The sequence below is a fragment of the Parasteatoda tepidariorum genome, chromosome 8 (assembly GCF_043381705.1).
Source record: "Parasteatoda tepidariorum isolate YZ-2023 chromosome 8, CAS_Ptep_4.0, whole genome shotgun sequence".
NCBI classification, from domain to species: domain Eukaryota; kingdom Metazoa; phylum Arthropoda; class Arachnida; order Araneae; family Theridiidae; genus Parasteatoda; species Parasteatoda tepidariorum.
Window position 1 is genome coordinate 85,492 of NC_092211.1, and position 23,552 is coordinate 109,043.

The window sequence follows — 23,552 nt, forward strand, 5'->3', positions numbered from 1 at the left end:
GAGGCATGTGACAAGAGTGTTAGGGATCAAAATTACTGAAAATAGGAGTATGACATTTATGTACGATCTAAAAAAAAAAAAATAAATAAATAAATAAATATCAAAGCATTCCATCAAAATATTAACGTAATTGGGTATAATATAGCCTACGTCACAGGTTGTGTTGTTCCTACTAAATTTAACCCATGAACGGCATTTTCTGCGAGCCTAACTTCAAGCCACAAATAAACAAACGAAGTGTTCGATCGTTTAAATAGCTGCTCGCCAGATTTTATTGCATTATAAAGAAAAGTTATTGAAACTAAATACAACTAAATAAACAACAACAACTAAAACAAATAACAGCAACTACTAATAACAATAACTAAATAAACAACAACTAAATTCTATTCGTTTAGCATTGCGTCATATGTTGTTCCTACTAAATCGAAGTAGTTGTGTTTTTTTCATATTATACCCAATTAATTTTTCTAGGCATAGACATTGTGAAAACGAGATGAATAAAACAAATAAACCCATAAATACTAATGTTTGTTTTCATTTTCGTTTGTATCTACCGAACTATTAGAATACAGGATCTCATAAAACGTGCACTTTTAATATCAATTCATAATAAACGAGTATTTAACTTAATGATTTAAAGTAAATAAGATGAAATTAAATTTTTGCACTTATTCATCTCGAAGAATTCTATATTCCCTATAATCTTAGAATCAATCAAATCCAGAATTTAAATACCTTGAATTTCAGTACCCCTCACGGGAGAGGCGGAGTTTTGTATGAAACTCTCATCCAATCCGATTGATATCGTAGCAGTGATCCAGAGATTTCCAGCCAATCGGATATCAGGCAATACGAACGCCGGCGTAATCGGTTTACAAGAGNTATGTTTACATTTTAATTAATTTAATAAAATTCTAGTAGAATTTTCTTTTGTGTTTAAGTTTATGAATTCGAATCACTATTCGAAGATATTTCTTTTCTACATGTTTTTCTTTTCCCAAATATAACTTTTATTCAAAATTTTAAATTTCTCCTCAAAATATTAACGTAATTAATTTTTCTAGGCATAGACATTATGAAAACGAGATGAATAAAACAAATAAACCCATAAATGCTGATGTTTGTTTTCATTTTCGTTTGTATCTACCAAACTATTAGAAAACAGGATCTCGTAAAACGTGTGCTTTTAATATCAATTCATAATAAACGAGTATTTAACTTAATGATTTAAAGTAATTAAGCTGAAATTAAATTTTTGCATTTATTCATCTCGAAGAATTCTATATTCCCCATAATCTTAGAATCAATCAAATCCAGAATTTAAATACCTTGATTTCAGTACCCCTCACGGGAGAGGCGGAGTTTTGTATGAAACTCTCATCCAATCCGATTGATATCGTAGCAGTGATCCACAGATTTCCAGCCAATCGGATATCAGGCAATACGAACGCCGGCGTAATCGGTTTACAAGAGATCGAAGCTTTCAACTCACCCTACATCAGGTAATGGGGAGGGAGAGATTACAGGGATCACGATTTGTGTTCGCACATATCTAATCATCTGTGCTTAGGTTTCAGTCGCTTTATGGTTTCGCGAGAACACGAAATCCCATTTCTGTAAAATCGTCAGCATTTTATCTTAAAAAAAAGAAAGAGCAGTCAAGTGATTAAATCGCTAGTTCTTTACAGTAATCTTTTTCCATCGTTTAAAAATCGGATGTTGTTTTTATAATGAGGCAGAACTTAATTAATAGTTATTCATCATTAAAATGTGAAATTCATTTTCAAGTAGTTCTTTTGCAAACGATTTTTTTTTGCAAAAGATTTTTGAACAACCAAAGCTTTTTTTAATTTGCAAAAGAAATAAAACGATTTTAAGTGATCACTGTCAATTAAAGTTATAAGAAATAAACAAACTATTCAATATTTTATTACCTACAGCATAAACTAACGGTAAAGAAAAGAATATCATGTTAAAATCTAGTAAAACAACAAAAGATCGCCTTGCTTAAAAAAGCATTAAATTCATTGAAATGAAATAAACTCAAAATACCACGAATGCTTTGAAATGTTATAAAAAAAATATAACGAAATATCAGCAGCAAACACGAATAAAGAACTTAAGATTAAAGACTCCTATATGTGTGACTTGATACAGTCTGAAGGCCGTTTTCCAGTGCAGATAATCCTATTTAATCTCTTCTCTGAACGTAGAATAAAGGAAGGAAAATGCTTCCGGGTTATCCAGCATTTCATAGTTCTTATCCATGTTGTCTTGTCACGGATCTCTTTAAAACTTATCCGGCAGTCACACCGACCACCCAAAGACCGAGTGCTTCTTTTTCCATAGACAGTATCTTGTCCAGGGACTCAACCTGCAGTGCACCTAGATTGTCCGCCCCTGCTAATACCGTCACAACTTCGGCGGGACCTAGTTCCCTGTGGGCCGCCACAGCACCTCTGCATTATCATTATGCTGGGGCAGATCTTTGTGGTAAGTTAATCTTTTGATGCTTCTAAAATTTTGGATGGTATTAGAGTAGATATCCGATTAGCCGGACGTTGATCATCCGAATTTGTGAAATATTCTTAGCAGTTTAATCGAGTTAAACTTTATTTTCAATAGTTCACTTCGTATACCAAAAAATTTACTGTTTTGTGACAAACAAATCAGACTCTCTGAAAAGTGAAGTAGTCATTGTGAGATTGCAAAGTTAACAGACAAATGGAGGAAATCAGATTAAGTACATTTTTACCTATGGTTTAAGTGTCGGCAAATTTTACATTAAATTTTTTGAGCAATATGTTAAATCTAAATTTCCCAGAAAGAATGTTTGGAAATCACAAATGGTAAAATTAGTATTAGTTATAATAAAAATTTGTAAAATTTTTAATTAGATTTTTACCATTTATGATTTTCAAAAATTGATTTTTATGAAATTTAATAATATCAAAAAGAATTAATTATTCTCGTAATTTTATAATGTTAAATCTACCTCTTAAAATGTCAGAAGTTTACAACCGCTGTTGAATACAGAAGTATTTTTTTACCTAAGAAATGTCTTGATAATTATATCATAATCTATTAAAAAACAAATACCAATTTAAATTGAGGAAACAGAAATATATCCGAAATGTATCCCAAAAATAAAATATATCCGAAATTATATCATCTGCTCATACAACTGCGAAATTTTTCCATCATAATATTATTATTTATTAATAAACAACAATCTCATGATAGAAATAACAATGGATACAAAATTTCATTGTAATTTTTGGTTTTTCAAATTAAGTTAGCAATAGTTGGGAAAAATGTTAAAATTAATTTTAAGATTTTTGCCCATTTCTTATAGAAAATGTTGGCAGTAACTTACTGTTTTTTTTTTATTCTTTAATCCTATTCTTCGCCTTTTTCTTCCATAATACGGACAATTTGGTTCCAGTTATTTCGGACTCTTGATGCTTTCGAAGCCGTTAAATACAGAAGAAAAATAAAACAGGAATTATTTGATATTTACTGTTCATATGTCAGTTACATGTTATTGTTATTTTTTTTCAACTTATATGCCTTTGTATCAGTATTATTATTACTGTTATTTTGTTTATCCGCTGTTTTGAAAAGTTCAGAATTATATAGCATTAGAAATATTCTACAAAAAGCTAGCAATAAATTCCGATAAAATAATTAACTTCAAATTTAACACCAAAATACCAAAAAGTTTTGAAAGAAACTAAACATAAAGCTATTTACAATTTCTACAATAATTATTTCAATTATTTTCCCATTATCAATATTAGTAACATTTTTTTATCATCAGTATAAAAGTAATCCAAAGTTAAATTTAAATGCTTTAATTGAAATGAATTCAGTTTCTTTATCTCGTTTTTTTTTTTTACTTATATTAGTCTCATAAGAACTTAATTAATATTCAAAATTAGATCTAGTGATGTTTTCAATGAACTACGTTGTTAATTTTGTAATCAAAAATTTGTAATTTGTAACAAGTAATTTGATGAGATAAAATAAATTTTTCTTCCTAATATATTTAAAACTATCTAGTTAAGAATAAATCAATTCTCAAAATTAAATAATTTTGAAGTTCTGTGCTACTTTAAAAGTATGACTTAAATTTGTCTTATGTTTATTTTACTCTTTGACTTTGATTAAATTTACAAAAAGCCGAATTTTAACTGAATTTCAGAAATCAATCAAACTTAATATTCTTTTTTTAATACTCGGAGGCAGGGCTCATCAACCTCTGTGATTGCCACATTTTTATCATTGTTTTTTCCTTAAAATTTCTACTTCTTCTACACATTCTATTTCTTCTTTCACAGAAACGAAGCAAAAATATTATAAAAATATATACAGATTATAATTTTATATAAATACGTCTTGTTTATTATTGTAACGAAATGAACGATTGCTTGGATTTGAAAAGTATTCAACTATACTAGAAAGAACTTTAAACTTAGAAATGCAGAATGCTTGAGATTTGAAGTTTTAATTAATGAAAAGTAATTTTACTCGTTAATGAAATTTATGTCATAGTAATAGTTAAAAAGGGGATGGTTTTTATTTCACTTGAATTAAGTTTTTGAAACTTTATGTCTGACCATAATAATTTTATAGCTGAATTAATTTTAATAAAATTTATATCTAACAACATCTAAACTCTTACTCATTCTCTTTTTTTTTTACTTTTTAATTTAACTCAAGCACGAGATCTCGAAAGTTAAAAATAAATTTTTCTAGAGCAATGTATGAACAGTCACAATTTTAAGCAGAAAAGCGAAAGAGGAACTTAAAATTGCAATAACTGTTGCGCAAATCAGAATTTAAAACAAAAGAAAAAAAAACTCCGCTTGAAAATCCGTGTCTGTACACCTCGTCAAATTTCAACTTCGTAATTGCATCTCTACCGAACGTATTGTATGATTGTTTTAAATTTTTACTTTAGTTATTTTCATTTATTTTTTTTCTACAAGTTTAACGCAATTGATGTATCTCTATTTCGAATTTTTTTTTTATTTCATCGTACTCTCTGAACATTCATCTACAAGCCTTCATAATTTTAAACATTATAGTTTTTGTAAAAATAAAATGCAATTTGAAGTTTTGCAAACAAATTGCGCTAAAAAAATGTCTTAAATTTCAATAACTTTCGGAAAAATTTATATAAAATCGTTATTATCACAAATGTCTTAGTTGTGGTCTGCAGATGGGGAGAACTGTTGAAAGCCCTTTAATATTAATTTCATTTTTTGGCTATTTCGCTATCTTAAAAAAGTTGTACTACTTTCAAATACCTGGAACTATTAAACTGATTTCCTTCAAACTTTAGATAAGAATAAATTTTATATATGCTTATCTTTGGATAAACACAAATTTTTATTATTGTAATTTATTTTATAACTGTCGCTGAGCGGCCGACCCAATTTTGGGTTTATGACTGCAGCAACTTGATGTTAAACTCGGTAGCTTTGTAGTTTTGAACCCGATTCAGGAGACAAAGGAACTCCTGGATCAAGTGTTGGAAGAAATTTGTCTTAGAAGAAGTTGTTATTGGAACTAACCAGTATTTGCGTTACATGCAGATGAAAACTATGAAAACATCTGAAGGTTAGCCTGGCAACAAGAGGACTTTTACCTATATTTCATCTACCACTGAGGATATTTTACGTCAGCACTGTGGTCAGCGCGAGCCGGGTGCGAAATTCGTAACCACCAGCCTTCTCTGGGATTCGAACTCGGTTCACCACATTGAAAGGCGAGCAAACTATCCCCTGAGCTATCGCGGATTTATTATTGTAATTTTTTTATTTACTTATAAATTCAGGAGATACGACGAAATACGCGTTAGGTGAAATTAATATTTTAAAAGAAATTTTCTTTTCCGCCTGAAAACTAATCACAAGAAAAAAACGTATTTACAGGGTGGAATTAACGATTTCTAAAAGCCTATTTGTAATAACATATTAAATACCGGCCAAATCAATTTAAATTTACTTACCTCTTCAAATGATTAGTTTCAAAAAGGTGGAAATTATTTTAAAAGCTTACAAAATTTAAAATTTTTTTTTTGAAATACTGTAACATTTGTAGATTCAGGGAACATTAAAAATTATTATTTGAAATTTTAATTGCATTCCATGAAATATTCCTCTTATTATTAAATTGCTATTGTAAATTAATTTCACGAAGAAAACAATATCTCATTTACTTAAGGTACATAGTTGGCATTTAATAAAATAAAATATAAAAATGTGTCATTTTTTATAAAAAATTTTAATGGAATATTAAATTTAACAAAATATTTTGTTATGATAAAATATGTTTTCAATGCAAAATTTTATATTTTAATAATATTTATAAGAGAAAAATTTTATCACCTATCGAGTCCAATGAAAATTTTGAAATTGTTGAAGTGTTTTGAATAAAAATTCAATTTTATTTGTGCTAAAATGGATTTACTATATAAAATTTCAACTCTATTTTGTGAACACATAAAATTGTTTCATAATATACACTGTTAGAAATTTCTCGGAAGAAAAGGCTAAATAACAATTTATTTAATTGCTATTTTACCATATTCAAGCAAAACAGTCAAATACCCATAAATAAGATGGTAATCAAACTGTTAACTGTGAGAAAAATCGAATTTAACGCTTTCATCTACTACGGTTAAACACACTTTTATCGCACCAACTAAGTACATCTAATGAAATCATTTAGTTCTTTGCAAATGCGTACATATAATAGCCTAAAAGGACAATCTGCCAGTCTCATGACCGACAGAACCAGGGTTCGAGTCACAGAGTTGACACCATATTATTTCCTCCACTACGTTCAACACGTGAAAAATTTTCAGTGTCATGCACTCCCGGTTTATGTTCTGCACTCTCTAACGTCCATTACCTAACGAAAAAGTTACTCCTGCGTCCAGTTAAATTTCTTTTTTACTGTTTTGAAACCGTGCTAGTTGTAAATGGTCTAAAAACCATATAGTTTTGTGAATGGTTTCTAAACCAAAAAATGATCTTTATCTAAATTTTATGGTTAATCGGATGGACAGACTGCTGCCGGTTGTTTTATTACAATTTTAGAATGGAAATTCCATCAGTGTAATAAAAAATAGTTTAAAAAGTGATAGATTTAGGAAAAAGGAAAATCATTTGGATATTTCTAAATTTAATTAACAAAATTTCAAATTACACTAGACACCCCATTATGTCAGTTTTACAAAAATATCGCAATATTTTTTTCATGTCTTCTAAGCTTAAAAAAAAAAATTATATCAAAATTCTAACTTTGTAAAATAAATGCAATTTACTGCACTATTCTTATACAAACAAATTTTAGAAGTTAAAGTAGTAAAGTTTTAAAAATTACTAAGAAATACTAAAATAAAACTTGTTGGAAAAAAATTACGCACTGTAACTGTGTCATGTAATTTTTTCATTATAGTAGGACAGGGAGTATAATATGTTAATTAAAAAAAGAGAAACAAAAATATTTAATAATATTTCAATAGTTAAACACGGTCCAACGTGCCCCATTCCCCGTATTTTGTATTTCTTTCTGTTACTCATAAAAAGAAAAAATAAATTATCGCAAATAATTCATTGTTTGTGAAAATTACAATTCGTATATACGTCATCCTAATCTATAGCAATACTTACTCTATGATAAATTTCATATATCTTTATAGTTGAAAGATAAGGAAATTAACTGTAATTTTTTTATTAGTTCACAACCTATTTATATGTAAAACGTATAGTTACTATAAAACAAATTATACTTTGTTATGTATCCAATGTACATTAAATTCATAATGCAAAGTATTCAAATTGAAATTTATATTCAATCAACCGTAAAATACCAAATTTATGGTGCGAAGTATTTAAAATAAATTTTACATGCTTTGAAATGTAAAGCATAAAAATATTTAAATGAAAATTTACACTCTACCAAGCATAAAATGTAGAATTTATCGAACAAATATTCAACTTTAAGTTGATCCTGCATCAAGTAAGAAGTATCAAATTTATCGCGCATAATGCTCAAAATGTAATTTAAATTGCATCAAGAGTAAAGTGTCAAATTCATAATGAAAGTTTAAATTATACCAGTTGAAAAACATCAAATTTAAATTGCAAAATATTTACAAACTGAAGTTCACAATGCAATGTAAAGTGTGAAATTTACAGTGTAAAGTGTTCAAATTGTTTATATTGTTCCAAGCATAAATTACCACAATTGAAGTGTGTATTTTTCCTTGTTTTTCAGGTTACACAAGTGTTCTTTCCCCTTATTTAACTTCTGCTCCGGTGTTTTTGGGGGGTGCTGGTACCCACCAAGTGGGTAGTCATCGGAGAAAGAGACGGCATCGTACGATATTCACGGAAGAGCAACTCGAACAATTAGAAGCCGCATTCGAAAAAACACACTATCCCGATGTTTTATTGAGAGAAGAATTAGCTCTCAGGGTAGACCTTAAAGAAGAAAGAGTGGAGGTTAGTAACGTTCACTTTATTGTTTTATATAATAACGTTCATATTTAGTTACGTTTCCTGTTACGGAACGTATACAAAGTATTATACAGTTCAAGTTGATTTTCCTGCTGAAAGATTTACCGTAAAATTGAAGAAAAAAAAGTCAGCAAAAAAGTTGTGGTTATTGCGATCACTGGTTACCCATTGGTCAAATACTTTTTCTTTCTGGACTGATTCCGTTGAACGCCACAACATTTCAAATCATGGGTTGCAAAAACTGTCTCAATTGATGTTTGTCCTAGGATTGATTTTCAAATCCTGCCTATGTACGTGTTTCAAGACGTCACAAAATACTTTTCCTTCTTCAGCTTTCATATTTATATTAAAATCACCACCAAGCTAGTAATTATATGCTAATAATAAAAATAATATAAAAATACTCTAAATTATTGTTATGTAAATACATTAAGAATGACTGCTACTGAAAATAAAAATAAAAACAGCAGCGGCCGCCATAGCAACGCATGCAATGACGACAAATGCAGACTTTTTACTATTAATCTCGAACTCAGTTGAAAAGTGTGTGAACGCCATCAAACCCAAACCAAGACCCCTTTTACCAATGGATAAAATAGATTGAAAAGGATCGGGAAAACAATATGTTTTCACTTAATTATTATCGGTCAAAAATGCGTGTTAAGGAAATATCTGTCTTATGAATAATGGACTTAATTTCTGCAATTGAATTGTAATTAAATTCTATAACATTTACAGCAACCTTATAAACTTTTGTCATAACTTTTTAAATTTTTCCAGGCTGTGGCCACCTTGCTAAGGAGAAAATTTTGTTTTGCAGACTTTTTTCAAAGTTTAGTCTGTTACCAAAATGTTAGTTCACAAAATGTTTAGTCTGTGTGATCGGTTCTAAGGTATATAAATATGACGTTTAATCGAAAATAAAATTTATTATTTTTTAACCCTTTCGCGTCGACTGTCACAAATACGTGACAGCATAAAACCGTATCAATCAGGGTAAGAAGATAAAACTGGTAATCAAAGTAGTTCTATAGCAGTTTATTTGTGGGCGGAGTTATAATTGTTTGATTTATTTAATTCACCATTACTTTGTTCAAAATAAAACTATTTAGTTATACTTTGAATTAACATTGATTATATATATGATTAAACTAACAATAATTAAAATAAAAGCAAAGTAAGTCTGTCAAATTAGTAACGACTACATTTAAGTTACCGTTTTTTATTTAATTACAACTTGATTCTGATTTTGAACGAACGCTTTTCTGAATCACCCGTCCCCAAGGGATTAAATGTATTAAAATCATTTATCGTTACTGTCTGAATAAAATGATCTAAGAAGATAATTAATCAATTTAGAGAATAATGTATATAAAAATTAAAATTAAAAATTCCAGCAACAGCCCATTGTAGGCAAGGAGATTCATGCAGAGTATGGCTCCACAATTTCATGAACAACGTCAAGAGTGTAGCAATGCGGTCAGTATTGCGCATGAGCCACCGTTACTTCCCAGACCAGTTGGCACTCATCAATCTGAAGCTGGATGGGCTTCAAACTACTACTAGGGATCAGACCCCAATTCTTTACTATGATAGTTCAGTGCCTTAACCACAGTGCTGACGTAAAATATCATCTGTGGCAGACGGATCCTGACGGAGTCCCCTTGCCGTTAGGCTAACCGCGTGTAGTTGTTGTGGTTTTCCTCTTCTTATCACGCAAATGCGGGTTAGTTCTATCAAATAGTCCTCCACGAAGGCAAATTACTCTCAATACTTGATCTCGAAGTTTCCTTGTCTTGGTTCAAAATTACAAGGCGACTGAGTTGAACATTGGTAGTCGTAAACACAAAAATTGGTCTATTGTTCAACGGTGGTTATAAAAAAATACATAAAAAAATATGTACTTATGTATATTTTACTTGAAAAAGACAATGATTTTACATTGCTGTGCATTTCGTAATGTTAAATTTTCACTAATGCTTTCACATTTAATGAGTGAACTAAAATAGAGTTCAGCACATTTCTTTTTCATTTGAATATTTCTTTTAATGGTTTTGAATGATCGTAGTAGTTTTCATTCTGATATAGTTTTGCTTACATCAGCTCTCATATCAGCAATTGCTGCCACTTTTATGGTTTTTATCGTCGTCTATTTCACTGTTCACTATTTAAAGAGTTCATTTCACCTTTATGGAATGGAACGTTATGGAGTGGGCACATATGGACAACGATAAAGACGAAGGTGAAATAGCTTTCATGGTTTAAAGTAGCTTCAATAGCTTAATAGCTTGATAGCTAAAATAGCTTCAATAGCTATCTATAGTATATGAAGCAGCTGACATTAAATAAAACAACTACTTCGTTAAGTGAAAAATATTTTGAATGTTGTTTAACATTCAAATTCAAAATTTATTTATTAATTTTTTTTAAAAAAAAAACTGAAAAAAGACTCTATAGTAGTGACAATAAATAAATAAATAAATAAATAAAAGCAGGCGAGTAATCTTTCTCTTCTCTTAAGAATGTAAGTGATGTGACCTACTTTTCTACTTAAATCTACGAGTTATCTGAAAAATGGGAGTTGGGATCTGATTTTCGTCATACTTTTTTCTCTCATTTCATTTAGCTGACCTTAAAGTTTTATTTTGTAGGATGATAAAATCAATTAAAAATAAAACTACACACTACAAGCAAAGAATTCCATTTCAACAGGGCCTCAACGTGTAATTTATAGTTACAAATTTCTTTTTGCTAGGAAAAGTTTGAGTTCGTTACGTTTTTTATATTTTCCACTAAATTTCGGAATTAATTAGCTTGTTTAGTGCTTTTAAAGCACTAAAAATAATTAATTAGAGCTCTAAGTTCAAAATACTCAAATCATTAAATACTGATTAAAACTACTCAACGTGATAGCATTTTCCTAACTCTAAAATTTATTATTTTAAAATAAATTTTAGTATTATGTTTCACAACCTTTAGGTTGATAAAAGAAGCTACTGCATCATTTTTTACGTTTACCCGTTCACGTTTTTTTTTTTGTTAGGCATAGAAAATTTACCTAAAATATATTACTATGAAGTGTAAAATTTTTTAAAAGGTTTGCATTCTATTTTTAACACGAAACCATATTGATTTTCAGAGTGTTCGTGGTGCTGTCCATTTAATAAAAATTTGAGTATACTTGTAATATCCCCCATAATTGATTCGCATAATGCTCGTTGTGCTGTTCTTTTCAATTTCTTTTTAAAAATGCTCTTTACGGTTTTTTTTCTTTAATTAATTTTCAGAGTACTAGTGGTGTTATCTCCCTTAATTGATTTTCAGAGCACACGTGATAACGCCTCTTAATTTTAATTTAAAAGTGATATTCCTCTTTAGTTTATTTTCGGGGTGATTATAGTTATTTTTCTAAGTCCCCTTTGTTGTGTATATTATTAATTATTTGTTTAAGTACTCGTATTATCTCTATTAATAGATACTCAGAGTACTCGGGGTGCTATCCATAAATCTAATGAAAACCAATGTCAATAATAGTCAAAACATTATGTAATATGTTGAATACGAAGTTCTAAGAACGAAAGTAACATAAGTCATACGTTAAAGTTCGGGGTAATTTTTATTAACCAATTCATAAAAAGAAATATTCTCATTAATATATTTTTTTTTTTGTTGAAAATTTTAAAGTCTCAGTTTTATTTTCGAAATTACAAAATTTGACATTAGATGTTCTTATATTAAACTGCAGAATTAATATTTTGGATATTTAAAAATAGAGACTAAAATATTGAAGAAAGTGTGATTATTCAGAAGCTAGATTATTAAAATAAATTGATCAAAACCCTGTTGTTGAAATCCCAGAAAATTTGTTTAGTTAATGAATTAGCTAATATACTAAATGACTTATATTCTATGTTCAAGTTTTTTGAAATTCGTTGCTTTTGCATTAATCCAAAATATACATAAACCATTTATATCATTATATCCCCTTTAAATAAACTGCGCAGTGAACCTTTAGATCATTATCATCATAAATGTCTCGACGGCCCAGGGTGGGCCTTGGTCTCCCCAAGATGTTTTTTCCAGGCCAACCTTTCTTTTCCACTTTTCAGTTTTTAAGAACAAAAGTTGTTTTTCTAGAACATCTATCCATCTCAAATTTTGCCTGCCTTTTTTTTCACGTGCATATGTCATTTCCTTTTTTCTTTAGTGATCTGACAATAATAAAAAATAAAAAAAAGCTCCTTTTTTTTTGGTACTGTTGTTATCCATTCTGATAACGTGACTTGCCCATTTTAATTTTTACCGTTTAATGAAGTAATTTCCTATTTGTTATATGGGTAACAAAGCTTTAAATTTGTTCTTCGAAGTCACACACCATTTTTGTAATTTCCTCCAAAATTACTTCTCAATACTTCAACCTTTAAATAACTATTAAAAAAGATATCGTATTTTTAAAATTTGTTCCCTCAAAAACTATTGGACGAATTTCGTTTAAATTTTGTATTTTGCCTTAAAAGATTACATTCTTCAAAATGATGTAAAAACTTGTATGCTTAACAATTCAAAAATATTTTGACTATTAATAAATAAAATGATCAAAAATAATAAATAATTATTTAAATTATTTTTGCATGGAATTGTCTTTGGACAAGCAAATGTTATAATTGTATACAAAAGTTTTTCGGAACACTTGATAAGTACGGAAAAAGTGAAATTAACATTAAACCAAACTTTGGTTGAATGTTTGGTTAACATTGCACCAAACATCCAAATTTTAGGCCAATCTTCTGACGAAACTATTGGAACTATATTTCCCAAATCGCTTAAGATTCTTTGATTCGATTTTTAAGATATCTTTGATTTATCGATTTTTGAGATTCTTTGGAAGTATTAATGCTTAATCATCATTAAAACTATCATTTTTCTTAATTTAAATGCTTTATTATCACAATTAATCATAATTTTAGCGTTTTATAATTATTTTGATTAGAATAAAATGTGGTTTGAGTTTATTTAGAATACAAATGTTTCTAGAGTCTCGAGAGTTGAAAAGTTCTCTTCAAACTTAATACGAAACTATGAAATTTAATTGAAATTATTTATGCCTATTATATAATTTTATATATTTTTCGTAAAGAAGTTTTGAAAACAATATTTTTACGAGCAAATAAAAACATACTAATTTATTAATTTAAATGAGAAGTAAGCAGGAAGGTAAGAAGGAGCTCGAAATTAATATTATATTAATGCCACAATCGTTACCAAGTTTTTGAGTTATGTTCTTCGAAATAATTTTTACTGTGTGGTTCGTGTTTTTGCAGAGAAACCAGCTTCATAAGTACTATTAGCTTAATTGATTATTTTCAATGCATAAACATATTTTATCTCCCTTTTAGCATTCTTTTTTTTTATTATTATTTCATTATTATGTTTTATACCTGGAAAAATATAGTACCAATAGTTTTGTCAATGGAATTGTTGAAAATTTTTTATCTTAATGTTAAGGTATCCATCTGGATAGAAATAGGCAATACCGACCAAAAAAAAAATTTTTTTTCAATTGTTGATATTTTAACTTACGTTCATTAGCTTTCTAAATCTCTAAAAATGATTAATACGATTTCGAATTATTTTATTAATATCCTACTATATATAAAAATACAATGATGGTGACGCAGTTATCCATTGTTGTCCGTAAATCCAGAGGCTCGAGTCCGTACATTTTCATTGATCGGAAATCACGTAGTAGGATCCAGTTTTTCTTCATTCATTTTCATATTGTTTTGGTTGTCATCAGCATAAAACTAATAAAAGTCATGAAAGTGATGTTTTTCTATAAAAATCTTTTTAAATTATTATAATGTAATTAGGAGTTACATTTTAATATAAAGTTATTTGCAACGGTGGTCTAATCTTATTAACCGTTTTACGATTATTATTTTTGTGAAAATAACATTAATATACTGTGATAAATTATAGTTATAAGGATCAGCTAAATGATTAAGAACTTAACGATCAGTTTCAGGCGCAATGAGATGCAAGCAAAAATAGTATTTAATATATCCGCTCGTTTGTTAAGCGAAAATATTAAATTACGGTTGTGATCTCATCAAATTTGTTTGAGCAATAGAATGTTATAACAATATAAATATTATTTTAAAAAAATTATTACTTAAAAAAAATTACTTCTGTTCTCTAATAGATTTAAATATTTATAATACTAATAGATAATAATAATAATATTTGGACGTGGGAAATGGAGGCACAAGCGTAAGCAAACAGAATTTACTTTTAGTACATATATGTTAAGTAAATAATTTTAACTTTAGTAGAAAAACTGTTTTCTACCAAGAAACAACAATTATTGCGAAGCAATCATCGGAGTGGGTGAGATGCAACAAACAGGGGGCTTAGGCTCCTGGTAAAATAAATTGTTTCAATATTTTTTGGCAATGACATACTTTAAATGTATTTTCAAAACAGAAAATCCCCTTATCCTAACCCACATTACAAAAAACTGAGATCAAAGGTGAAGCTTTTTATTTTGCGTAGTGTAATCATGCATGGGTTTTTTATTTTTATTTTTTTTTTTTTTTTTATAGAATTCATTTCTTAAAAAGCTTTTAAAAGTTTTTATTTTATTTATTTATTTTTATTTTTTAATTTTCAATGCTCATTTATTTATTTATTTCTACTTTGAAGTGGCTATATACTTCAAAATGATTTTTGGTTAAAATTATCATTATGATCTAATAATGAAGAACTTTTCATAGTATTAAACTTTTTTAAATACTACTTTTTCAACCGATTTGCTTGTACATATTGATACTGCATGAGAAGTTAATAGCAATTATTAAATAAATGTATGACTCATTTATTAAAAGGCATTTCAGAAAAATGAATCACAATGCATATAGTGTATAAAAAATTTTACAAATTATTTTAAGGCTATTATTGAAATGTGTGATTGGTTATTGAAATTAAGCCTAACTGATATTCGATATAAATTATAGCTATGCCTAAATGATATTCTCCATATTATTGATCTTGTTTAAAATATACGAAAAACTATAGTACAAAATAAAGGTACAAATAAAAATAATATAACCTTTTATTATAACCTTATTTTTAAATAGAAGCGTGACATTTTGAAAGATTTAGAAGTGAGTTGTTACAAATAAGAAAGTATTACAAAATAATAAGTTTTAAAACTTAATTCATTCCATGTCATGTTTATTAATTTTAAGAAGCATCATATCGTTTAAAAATATTCCACCAAACTTAAGCAAATTTCACTTAACGCGAAAGTGCTTAGTTTTTAAGAGTTATTTAAATATACATATCCTCATTAATTAAACATTAATTTATCAAACGCGTCTTACATAAATTGAAAATAATCTCTCCAAGCAAATAATGACCTACCTTTATTTTCGATTCTAAACAGAATAATAGCTTTTTTGAAAGAAAAAAAAATTAAAATTCGCAAGAACACTTTATATTTTATTCTCAGAACACGTTCAAACTCTGAAAAAGAACAATATTTGCGACAGCGTAATTAACTTCGTAGTTTTTCCTTTTAAACGGCAAAAATATATCGGTATATATTTATATATAACCTCTGTTTAATTAACACTTTAAAAGCCATTCTCGCCAAAACTGCCAAGGCTTTAAAGAATAGATCAATACACAATACATTAAAACGATCTTTTAGAAAAGGCCCATTGAATCAGAAATTTATAATCATGAAATAGCTCTTTTTATTCGGGCAGGATATATCCTAGATATATCCACTTCTAACAACAGAAAAAGCGTCTGGTTCCGTTGTTGTTATTATCATTATAAAACAGTGAGATGAACAGGACGAAATAGACTTTCAAGTGGCAGAGAAAATTAAAGTCAGGGGGTTGTGCAGGGGTGTTTGAAGTGGGCCGACACCTGGGCCTGACAGGCAGGCCTCTCGACTCGCCGCCTGTCCTTCTCTATTGTCTGCCTATGCGATCATCATCATTATAAAAGGAATCCGAAAGCAGAATGCGGCGGAATCTGCAGTTTTATAAAGGTTTCCGACATTTTTGAACTCACGAAGGAAACTACTTTAACTTTCAGTTTATCCAGAAATATTAGATTATTTATAGAATTCCAATTTTAAATTTTAAAAAAAAAATCCTGGTGGGTGCAATTTTTAAAAGATCGTTACTTTTTCAAAAAAGAAACATATTAAAGCTAGTTTTACAACTCTGAAACACTTACTAAATACAGTTCCCTAAATTTAGCATAATTGAAATATTGCGTTAATTTTTTTTTTCCTTGTGAAGTAATACTTAAAATCATGAGATTAAAAAAAATTACGAATTGTATAACATTTTTAGAAACCTCTATTAAAATAAAGCAATAATCAAATATTTAAGATATGCAAAATAACTTTACCTGTTAACCCTTTATATCTCAACATCTCTTATTTTAATAAAAATTACTCATACATTAGAATACATCATTCTAAGCATGTTAAAAATAATAAAAAAATTTACAACATAAAATAAGAAAAATTATTGAAAAAAAATTGATTGTTGCATTTCTGCACCCTTATGCAAAATGACAAAAAGTGCTTGTTGCATTCCTGCAACATCGTGAAAAATGGCACTAAGATTGAAAGATTCAAAAATTTTAATTCACATGAAAATTTTTAAAACAGTTGTTACTTTTGTTGTAACAAAGTCCTCCACCACATTTCTCACAAATAGTTTGTGTAAATTCTTTGCATTTTGGGTATTGCATCTGATTCTTTTGTTAGCCCAATTAGGCCAGTGCCCAATTGCCCAATTTCATCTTGGCGCACTGGTTTTGACCGACAATCGCCGAAATCGTCCTTCAAAATTTGTTGGGGCAAAGAAAGACATAGGCTTTTTGTGTATGTTGCAAATATGCAACACGGTGATATAAGGGTTAAAATTAATACTTAATTGAAATATTTCGTTTAACAGTCGTTGAAATCTTAGTTTGGATTCAGCAAATTCAATAAAAACTGTTTTTAATACGCGTTTGTTTCCATAGTTTGAAATACGCGTTTCAGATGCTGGACAAGGCTCAAAATGCGGGTTTGTGAAACTGGACATAGCTCAAAATGTGCTTTGAACGAAATTCATTTAAAAAAAAACTACCTGAAATTCGCTTTTAGATAAAATGTCGTATTTAATAAAGCTGCCATGTCTCAAAACATGCATTTGACAGTAAAAAAAATTTTTTAAAAAATCATGCAGCATAATATACGCCTTTAAAAGAAATCGAAGTAAGTAAATTAAATAATAGAATTAATTTTAAACAAGTAAATTAAATTATATCCAAAATAAAAAGCTTGCTGATCTTAAGAGTGATAAAAAAAATAATAATAATAACTTACTTAAGATACAGTAAAAGTGTTATAGTTTGTCTAATTTAAGAACTTCCCTAGTCATTCGTCTGAACCCGTGGCGGTGACTATGGTAACGAGATATAACTATTTTAGGTAGGGGTGTGGCGGGGGAGTTCTTACCGTAGACAAACTGTACCTTCGGTTGAAAGTGGGGAATTGCTGAACGAAACTCAGTGGAGTGATAGCCCTTAGAGGGGCAAGGCCTACTGTGTCGATCTCAGTTTTCTTGACCTAGGGCTTGACCTAGTGGTCAGCCGAACACGAAGATCCAGCGTTCAGTTTCTAAGCATGCTTGGTACTCATTTAATTGTCCCACTGAAGGGACGAAAGGCTGAATCAACCTTGTCAGGTCCGAGGATCGTAACTAGAACCTGTGACGCGAGAAAGCGAAGCTCTACCACTCAGCCACCGGGCGTCAAAGGGGGTAATTATGTTACAATAAAAATAGGTGAAAGTGTAGAAAACGATATGCAGAATTTTATTTGAGTAATATCAGGAGTGGTTTTATCATGGTAAACTGGATTCTTGCTGTCTTATCCTATTTATTACCGTAAAAAGTTTTATTTTAACGGTAATAAACATGAATTTTGAGAACAAAATTTTTTGTCGAATTTTTAGCAAACTGAGGAAGGTCAGTTTTATTTTATAAACTTTCAAGATGTTCTTGTTTTATATTACCTACGTTTATTATTATCCGCAATTTTAGTTTTTATTTAATTTTACCTTCTTTTTTTTTTACCACGTTTCTTTTTATATACTTTTGTTTTATTTTTTAACTCCTCTTTTTAAAATTTTATATTTGTTTTTTGTCATCTAATGAAGGAATTTACAAAGTCACAAAAATATAAATCACGGCAGGAAAAGGCTTAAGAAAAACTGGACCTGTATGATTTTTTACCATGGGAAATAAAAAAATAAAAATAACTGCAGTTTGAAGATTTTAAACCAAAACTATATATCTTTTCGAGCTTCTCAATTCAGTATAAAATAACTAAATTCAAAATAAAAAATGCATTTCGCTGATAACTGCTCACAACGCTTATAATTGTTTTTTTAAAACCATAATTCCATAAAAACCATTTTATTACCGTCGTTGAACAGCCGACCTAATATTTTGGGTTTACGACTACTAATGTTCAACTCCGTAGCCTTGTCATTTTGAACCCAACCCAGAAAACAGGAGAGCTTCTGAATGACGTATTGGGAGAAAGGGGCCTTCGTGGATGATTTTTTGATGAAACTAACCAGCATTTGCGTTACATGGAGGAGAAAGCCACGAAAACCTCTCACGGTTAGCCTGACGGAAAGGGGACTCTAACCTATGTTCCGTCTACGACTGATGATATTTTTACGTCAGCAATGTGGTCGGTGCAAGCCAGATGCGGAATTCGTATCGACCAGTCTTCACTGGGATTCGAACCCTGTTCACCTTATTGGAAGGCGAACGCTCTATCCTCTGAGTCATCACAGCTCATACTGAAGTTTTTCCAAAAGAAATTTGATCATTTAGGTAGAATCAGATCAATTAGGTTTGATCATTTAGGAGAAATTAGATAGCCGCATTATGACGCAAAAAGAGACAATTAAGAATAGAAAAATATGCCACTGCGTAGACGAAATAAATTGGGTCTTGATGTATTCGTCGCTGCTGTGAATGACCAAAGATGGCGGTATTGAACCTTTCATTCGGGAAATTCTTTATGACGAAAAGAGGAATATAGATAGCTGCATTTGGGAGATTTGAAGGAGGTTTTGTTGTGAGCTCCGCCTAACTTATGAGATAATGCTCGCCTGCCTGATTATTGGTGGCGCACATTTTCACACTCCCCAAATGCTGCTGACATCTTTCTACCCCCTACTCGTTTGAAATTCCCGACCACCCTCCCTTATATCTCCCTTATAGAGCTCGGAAGATGTGATTCAGGATTAATTAGATTAACCTTAAAGTAATGAAGACGAGTTAATTATTTGAGTTAATTGATTAATTGTGTTGCTCATTTGAATGTGTAAAGAAAAATGTGCAATGAGAGTTCGCATGAATGAGAGGATGATATATTCTGTTAGATGAATAAAAGGTAATTAAATAAGGCTTTAATTAGAAAATTAATTAATTTGAATAATTTTTAAAACTTACTTGCGAAGGATGAGAATTACTTTTTTTGCTATTAAATAAATGATTATGCACAAAAACGAATTCGTAAAAAATGGGTAGTCAATTTTGAAAAAAAAAATATTAACAAGCTAAGCAAACGGCGCAAGAGTACGATTCTTCCATGTTTTTACAAGTACTAATAAGAATTAATTGTGAAAACGTGTTGAGTGATGTTTCTGGAAAAATGCCACGCTTAGAATGTATAAAAGCACCAGGAAGTAGTTGACAAGACATCATGAAACATTTAAATGTCTCCACGCTTTTGTACATCGAAATATTCCCCCATACACAATAATCCAAAAATTTATAAATAAATTTATAAAATGTTTGTGACTCATAGAATTTGCGATATTAGTTTATAAATTTTTGAATCTGAACCTAGTTTTGAAATAATTTCATTCTGTCTTTAAATGTTACCCATTTTGCCTGTTTTGTGTTATAAACGTGCATATTTTCAAGCAACAGAAAACAATTTTAACTATTTGTTAAGTTCTTATTGTTTAAAGCTTAAGAATTTTAAGTAATAATTATAATTACCCGAACGAAAAAATATCTTTACGTCTCTGATGGTTATTTTAATCGAAATATATAAGCATCAATAATATAGCTAACGATAAAATTGATCTTTACTAAGAGAAAAAAAGGAAAAAGCTAACTAACAGATGCATTTTTGGTTTGGTAAAAGCCCAAGTCAAAATTTTTTATGGTTTTGCAATGATAGACCAATATAATTTTAATGGTAACCACTAATAAATCCATCATGAACCATTTTATTTCTTGATTGTTACGAATATAAGTAAACATCACCCCAATCTAGAAATTCGAACTGATTTATGATGATCCACCATAATTATGGCAACTTGTTGTGATGATGTGTTCATTTTAAACCCTCAGAAATTTTCAATATAGTTTTTTAGAGATAAAATGTTAAAACGATCATGAAAAATCATTACCCAAAAGTAGGAATTCGGACTGAATTATGATGGTCCAGCATAAGAAAAAAACCAAATTGTTCTGATGGTACATTCCTGAGAACCAACAAGAATTCCAATTAAACCATCATGGATCATCACAGGTCATCATGGATTGTTAGTCCATGCGAATCAAACTTCTTTTCATGGTTAACCATCACAGTATTAAAGTAGAATCATGGAATGATGGAAGTTTGTTGGAAATATGTTAAATGATGGTGACCATCAAATAATGTTGGACCATCATGAATCGCGCTGAAACCAACATAAACCATCAAAACTTTTTAATGGGATCATAAAGAATTTTGACGTAGGAGAACAATTCTATATACTGATTTCCAAATTGTAATTATGTTCTGTTTCTTCGTAGGTATGGTTTAAGAACAGGAGAGCAAAATGGCGAAAACAGCAGCGTGAAGAACAAGACCGACACAGGCTTATACAGGAAGACAGATCTCACCAACATCCTAGGCACAATGAAGACAGCGACAGGCAATCATCTCCCATCAATATCTTATCCAGGTTGACACCAGGACTTCAGCAATCTGACTACAGATCCAACGATCCCGCTACTCATCCTAATCACTGAAGCTAGACTGCCAAGAACTGATCATAAAAAAGTGTTTGACGAATTATTGACTCCAGAAATTATAGACTAATCGATTCTTAATGTCTGAAACTGTGGCAAACCAGAGTGAAAAGAGTCTCAATTGATTTCGGTCCGATTGCAAGATATATCTACGGATCTTAATTATTATTATTAAAAACTGATAACAAATATGTCATCGTTGTGTAATCATATAAGTTAATACTTTAGAGAAACCTGATGGTATCGAAAAGTAATCAGTACAGCGCACAGAAGCTTGTTCAAGAAGGAACAAATCTGATGATGTAGTTATTTGGTCATTATCGTCTGCGTTCTGAATGTTGCCAAAACTGATATTAAAGATGTTCGATAATCGTATGTGTTTATATTGTTGGCAAATCAGTGGTTAGAATACTAATTTGAAATGGATCAAACTATTAAAGATGTTTTTGAAAAATTAGTAAATTGATGTGCCAAAATGTATGATTGGAAAAATTCCAAGAAGAAAACTGTACTCAAGAATAGTGACTTTTTTTGAGATTTCAAAATTTCAATGAAATTCCCTTTTTTTAAAACAATTTTTATATGTAATTAATATATTTCTATTTATTAGCTATTTATTGAATTTCTAAATTGTGAAATGAAGCTGATCATTCATATCAGTTTTTAAAATATATGCTGATACTTAATTTATTAGCTTATTATTGCAAATTTTAATAGTTTTTGTTCTTTTTCAAAAACTTCATCAAAATCAAATTCGCAAATTTTTGTTTCTTATTATTTTACGTTACTACGTTTTATTTAAAAGCAATAAAGGTTTCCAGATTTATAGACAATAATGATTTTTCGGTTCCTAATTTAGTATTTCAACTTATTTGAAACTATAGTAGTGAACAAATAATCTACTCAGGAGTGTAATATTGTAAACAGAACTAAGGTACTAAAGATTTTACAATATTGGCAAATCAAGTTTAATAAATTTACTTTATTGATTACCGTTCCATAAGTAATATTTTTTTTAAATATATTATACTCACAATCAGTCGGCTAAAGCAAAATTATCGCCTTTGACTGGAGCCTATCTTATGTGCTCAAATTCAAAACTTTTAAAATTATCTATTTTGTAATTGTTTCCATTAATTCACTTATCTTAAAGCACTTGTTTAAATTTCATCAACTACAGAAAAATACAACTACAGAAATTGACATGATAATCTGATTTTGATGATAAGATTTCCTAATTAAGCATACAATATTTTTCAAAAACGATTAAGTATCGCAAATTATATAATACTTGGTTTTCTTTTACTAATTAATGCATTTTGAACAATTAATTATTTTATATTAATATAAACTATCCATGTAAAATAGATAAGTCTAGAGATAAGGAATTATTATTCCGTACTTAGAGTAAATAATTTTAATGCTACTAATTAATGCTACGATGTAGTATTTATGAATTAAATGTGATGTCATTTACAACATATTCATCAATTATGTTATTTTAAATCATATTGTAGAATATATTTATTAATTTGTTGAATGTTTTGAATTTTATTTATTTCATAAATAAATGTATCACATTTTCACGTGTCTGATTAACTTCATTTTTTATAAACAGAATAATATTTAATCATAAACATATCAGAGTTTATATATCATCTAAATATACTTTCAGTACAATATATAAATAAGCACTATGCTAAAATTATATCTAGTACAAAATCATTGAGTAATATTAAAGGTCTTAATTTAGGAACAATACTCTTATATCAGGTCAGTCTTGGCATGCTCTTCTGAAGCTTGGACAGTGACAAAGCTGGAAGAAAATTGTACAACAATATTTGAGTGCGGAGTACTTGGTTTTGTAAATGAAAACAGTAACTTAAGAATGAGA

At 29.2% G+C, this 23,552-nt stretch overlaps 2 protein-coding genes across 2 annotated transcripts in view; one reads left to right on the top strand and one right to left on the bottom strand.

The window, feature by feature from the left end:
* Nucleotides 1-23,552, bottom strand: part of LOC107438819 (serine-rich adhesin for platelets) — a gene marked incomplete at its 3' end in the record, with an annotated part of 316,964 nt that overhangs the window by 50,013 nt on the left and 243,399 nt on the right.
* Nucleotides 1,508-22,488, top strand: LOC107439785 (diencephalon/mesencephalon homeobox protein 1-A). The gene is made up of 3 exons (XM_016052486.3): nucleotides 1,508-2,496; nucleotides 8,296-8,522; nucleotides 21,440-22,488. Exons 1-3 carry the CDS (start codon nucleotides 2,232-2,234, stop codon nucleotides 21,656-21,658), a joined length of 711 nt encoding a protein of 236 aa, XP_015907972.1. The 5' UTR covers nucleotides 1,508-2,231; the 3' UTR covers nucleotides 21,659-22,488.